The sequence below is a fragment of the Telmatherina bonti genome, assembly GCF_933228915.1.
Source record: "Telmatherina bonti genome assembly, chromosome: 10".
Lineage (NCBI taxonomy): Eukaryota > Metazoa > Chordata > Actinopteri > Atheriniformes > Telmatherinidae > Telmatherina > Telmatherina bonti.
The window spans coordinates 39,375,133-39,379,636 of record NC_136628.1 but is presented as its reverse complement, the minus strand read 5'-3'; the positions used below and the strand labels follow the sequence as shown (position 1 = coordinate 39,379,636).

At 49.7% G+C, this 4,504-nt stretch overlaps 1 protein-coding gene across 1 annotated transcript; it reads right to left on the bottom strand.

The window, feature by feature from the left end:
• Positions 1–473: 473 nt before the first annotated feature.
• LOC306761016 (uncharacterized protein) lies at positions 474–4,260 on the bottom strand. The gene is made up of 5 exons (XM_079247089.1): positions 4,129–4,260; positions 3,674–4,043; positions 2,860–2,949; positions 2,602–2,773; positions 474–2,157 (listed from the first exon to the last, which is right to left on the bottom strand). Exons 2-5 carry the CDS (start codon positions 3,998–4,000, stop codon positions 896–898), a joined length of 1,851 nt encoding a protein of 616 aa, XP_079103215.1. The 5' UTR covers positions 4,001–4,043; positions 4,129–4,260; the 3' UTR covers positions 474–895.
• Between the last annotated feature and the right edge of the window lie 244 nt (positions 4,261–4,504).

Genomic DNA, 4,504 nt, shown 5'->3' with positions numbered 1-4,504 from the left:
ACTGAAAAATGTTACTGGTAACAGATATGATTTATGGATTGATATTTATTGTGATTTTTTTTTTTTTGTTTGTGACCTTCTTTTAGGTCAGGTTTTTTTTTACACCCCCCAGAATCCTCTTCAAGAGGTGGTGAGCTGGATTAGGTAGGACCTTTCTGTTTTGATGTTTTTCTCCGAACACTGGATATCTTTAGTTTTGACATGAACTTTGGGATTCCTCCAAGGATCGTAACTAAAAGCTGGATTATGCGTTTCCCTCAAGGATCGTAATAAAAAGACTGAACGAAACTCCTACAAAGGTAAAAAAATCTTTTTTTGGTACAACTGAACCGAACTGGAAAAAAAAAAGAAACTTGGAAAAAGGTTTATGAAAGTGTTTTTTTTTTTTTTTTGTATCATTGTTTGGTTGTCTTGTTTACAAATATAATTTATTTAATTGTGCTTTATTTAATTTCTTTTCAAATTTAATACAATTATCTTTAACTTTAATTTTCCTGCCTCCTGTTTTTATTCATTCACCACACAAGCTCCCGTAGTGAATCTGGTCTTCTGTTCACCCATTCCATCCATTGCACAACTTAGTCCTAACACTCGTTACACCCGCGACGTGTCCCGCGACGTGTCCCGCGACGTGTCCCGCGACCAGGCGCAACAAAGGTAAGAAGTTTCTCAGTTTAGCGGTAGGTCACATGACGTCCCGGCTCAGCGGAGCGCTTAGCAGCTGAATGGGACTAACTGCAGCTGGATTCCGTGTTTATACTGAAGATGTGTGACTCCTGAAAGATCTGCATCAGTGTGACCCTGATTCCTTTCTGATCATCCTGATGGATTGTTTCTGATTTTCTGTCGCATTCTGAAGATCTTCTAGATTGCTTCGACCTGCCGAGTGGCATTGTCAGGGCGCTGCAGGTGTCGTCACGGTGATGGGCAGGCAGGGGGACCGGTACAGCGAGGGCACAGCTATCAGTGGTGGGAACGGCATCAGGACGGCGTGGTTAGCTCCACCCACGTGGAGCACGGTGGGGGCGGAGCCAACTGCAGGTAAGAACACCTGGAAGAACTGACCAGTCTCTGGATCCAAGAGCATCTTTCTCTGAGGTGGTGGGGGTGTGTCCACATAGAAGCTCCGCCCACTTCTCGGGTGGAACATCATGTGACTGGCAGGAGAAAGACTGAGGACGGCTGCAGGACCGATGAGGTCAGTAGAGAAACCCTGGAGGCTGTGGACAAACGGCGGCTGCTGTTGCTCTGGAGAGGCACGTCTTGACGCCCCCCATCCATCCTGGACTCCTGTGGTTCTGGCCCAGACCTGCTGCTTTAAGCAGCTTTCTGTGGACTGCTTCTGGTTGTCATCCGGTCTTCTTGGCAGGTGGAGGGTTGGAGCTGGGGGGTGTGAATGCAGCTGGGTCGGCATGTAGCCAACTGTGCCGTGGATCAAGCCGACGCCCCCCGGATGAAGATGGGGGGCGGTGTAGAAGCAGGGGTGGAGGATCTGCTGAGTGAAGCCAGCGGCTGATTCAGAGGACACACCCAGGACAGGGTTCTGGTCCTGAGCAGACAGGGGGCGGACGAACACAGAGTGGGAAGGCAGAGTCGCAGCTCTCTCTGATTGGTCGATTTCCGATGGATCAGCAGGTCGACCAACCACTACCACTGGACAGGTGACATCACCACCTTTAGTGCTGCTGATGACGGATCCCCTGATTGGACGATGGATGGAGTCGCTCTCTTTCCCCGTCTGTGATGTGCTGACTGATCCAGTAACCATGGCAACAGGACCCTTGACCCCCACAGCCTGCTGGTAGGTGGGGGGTGGGCTTTCTTTCGAGTCAAGCATCTTGAAGTTTGTCGGCTTTTTGTTGAAAGGCTTTGTTGTTGCCGTGGGAAACGGCAGGTCGTACCTGTGTTTGACTAAACTCCTCATGTCTCGTACCACATGAACCGGAGGTTTGAGCGCGCTTCCCCCTCCAGTCACCATGTCCGTGGGTGGGGGCTGGGCCAGTTTCTTCTCAGGGTCTTTTGTTGCGGCACCACTCTGCTCCACCTGCATCTTCTTCATCAGGACGTTCTTTATAATGCAAGACGCCATCATGGTCTTTGTTTCATCCAGGGACAAAGACTTCTGAAGACGAGGGACGTGTCCTCCACACGGTGGTCCTGAAACCAGAAGAAGCAGGATCAGACCTTAGGCTGAAGCCACCGACCAATGAAGTCAAGTCAGGATTTTCAGCATTTTATCACCGTGGCAACAGATGCTGGAACCACAGCGGCTGTGGAGCAGATTTAGGTTGGATGGCTGGTCCATCCATCCATCCATTCATACATCCATCACCCATCCCTCCATCATCCATCCCTCCATCATCCATCCCTCCATCCATCCATCCATCATCAGTCCTGTCTGAGCATGAAAAACAATTCTGATCCATAAAACAGCAGTTATCAGAATCTGGCTTCGTGATTGGCTGGTTATCAAGTCTCCTGGAATGTTATTCTGTCTGCTGCCTTGCCCCCCCCCCCCCCCCCCCCCCCTTGCTGCCGAGTCGTTGGCTCAATGTCATGAAGGTGGAGTTTATCACCAGGTAAACATCCTGGTTACGTTACCTTGACTGGCCCCTGAAACCAGACCCCTGTAGACCCTGTAGTTGTCCACATCTGCATCAGTCCTGGTGCAGGCCTGGAAGATGGGCATACTGTGTTGCCGCAGCAACAAATCTTGGCGGGGATGCTCGTTGTTAACTCCTCCCACATGAGGAGATCCATTGTTCAGGACTACCTGCAAGGTATAGGTGTGTACAGGTGTGCATGAAGACAGGACAGGTAGACAAGTGGAGGTCACGTCTGAGACTCTCCATCATTCACCTGGTCAGTCACGTTGTCCTCTGTCTTCCTCCTCAGCTGAATCTGTCTTTTTGGGACCGTCTTTAGCCCCTCCCCCTTCTGCATCTTCACCTGGATAACAGGTGGACATGGTCATGTGATTCAAATGATGTAAACTAACAGGAAGCTTCAGGTTAGTCCGTCAGGTATCCGGTTAGCAGCCGCTAAACTTAGCTGACTGGATAGCATTGGGTTAGTCACCTGATCCCCTAACCAGTATCTGAAGGCAGGACCAAGGCCAGAACTTAGGAGTAGGTGAGACACCTGTGCCCAGATTCTTTTCCTACAGCTGACTGAACCAGAACCAGAGCTAGAACCAGAACCAAGACCAGGACCAGGACCAGTTCCAGTTCCAGAGGTATGGGACAGGAGACTGGTTTTTCACTGGTCAGACAGTAACTTTGGACCATGTGAGATGGAAAAGTTAGCAAGATGGACATTGTAGGAGCCATGTTTCTTTCATAAGTTCCCCATCCATCGTGAGGCTTGTAGCGGGGGTTACTTAAGGGTCATGATTTTAGTTGCACGGGGTTGTTAATGGAGGGGGCAAACAGTTTTCTACGCTACGTCCAGCAGACTCACGTTTGATACCGTTAAGCCATTTTATCATAAAATGAACAGCAACAAAAGGACAATAAATATCAACTGGATCTCACGACAGCGGAGGGGAGTGATCATTCAAGAGGAAGTACAAGTAGTAAACTAATTAACCCATTGACAACCGGTAGCGGTGTTGTAGATGTTAGACGCTACAGACATGATGATGATGATGGGCTCATGTAGAAAGTAAACTCACCTGTGTTTCCATGGTAACGTCAACAAAGTCGCAGCCAGTCTCATGTTCCTGCTCCTCGTCATCTGATTGGAGGATGACAGACGGAGAAAAGTGGAGCGAAAGATCTTCCTCCGACCAGTCGCTGATGCTGCCTTCATCGTTGTCTTCCTCTTCCTCCTTGGACAGGATGTCCAGGTAACCCGCCTCACCTGGACAGGTGAACTCAGGGCTTTTCTCCGGATGGACGGAGATGATCTGATCCGCAACGGAGTGAAGAGGCAGAAGGTCGTCTTCAGGGCAGCGGTGAGCACTGAGGAAGATGTTGCCTCTTCCTCTTCCTCCATCCATGCTACGGTCTCTTTGTCTTCTTTTTCTTTTATAAATATTGTTTCTGTGCATAAAACTGAAGTTTTCATCTGATTTACAGGAAAATCCATCAATAAATAATCAATACTTTCTCTGATCAATAGACTAACCTCAGATCCTCCTGATCCACAGTCCAGGTAGTCAGGATCCAGATCAGGTCCAGGTAGTCAGGATCCAGATCAGGTCCAGGTAGTCAGGATCCAGATCAGGTCCAGGTAGTCAGGATCCAGATCAGGTCCAGGTAGTCAGGATCCAGACCAGGTCCAGGTAGTCAGGATCCAGACCAGGTCCAGGTAGTCAGGATCCAGACCAGGTCCAGGTAGTCAGGATCCAGACCAGGTCCAGGTAGTCAGGATCCAGACCAGGTCCAGGTAGTCAGGATCCAGACCAGGTCCAGGTAGTCAGGATCCAGACCAGGTCCAGGTAGTCAGGATCCAGATCAGGTCCAGGTAGTCAGGATCCAGACCAGGTCCAGGTAGTCAGGAT

Coding starts and splice junctions, on each gene's coding strand:
- LOC306761016 (XM_079247089.1), bottom strand. CDS start 4,000: ATGGATGGAGGAAGAGGAAGAGGCAACATCTTCCTCAGTGCTCACCGC. Junction 2,950..3,673: donor ACGTTACCATGGAAACACAG/GTGAGTTTACTT, acceptor CCTGTTATCCAG/GTGAAGATGCAGAAGGGGGA. Junction 2,158..2,601: donor GGTTTCAGGGGCCAGTCAAG/GTAACGTAACCA, acceptor TTCTGGTTTCAG/GACCACCGTGTGGAGGACAC.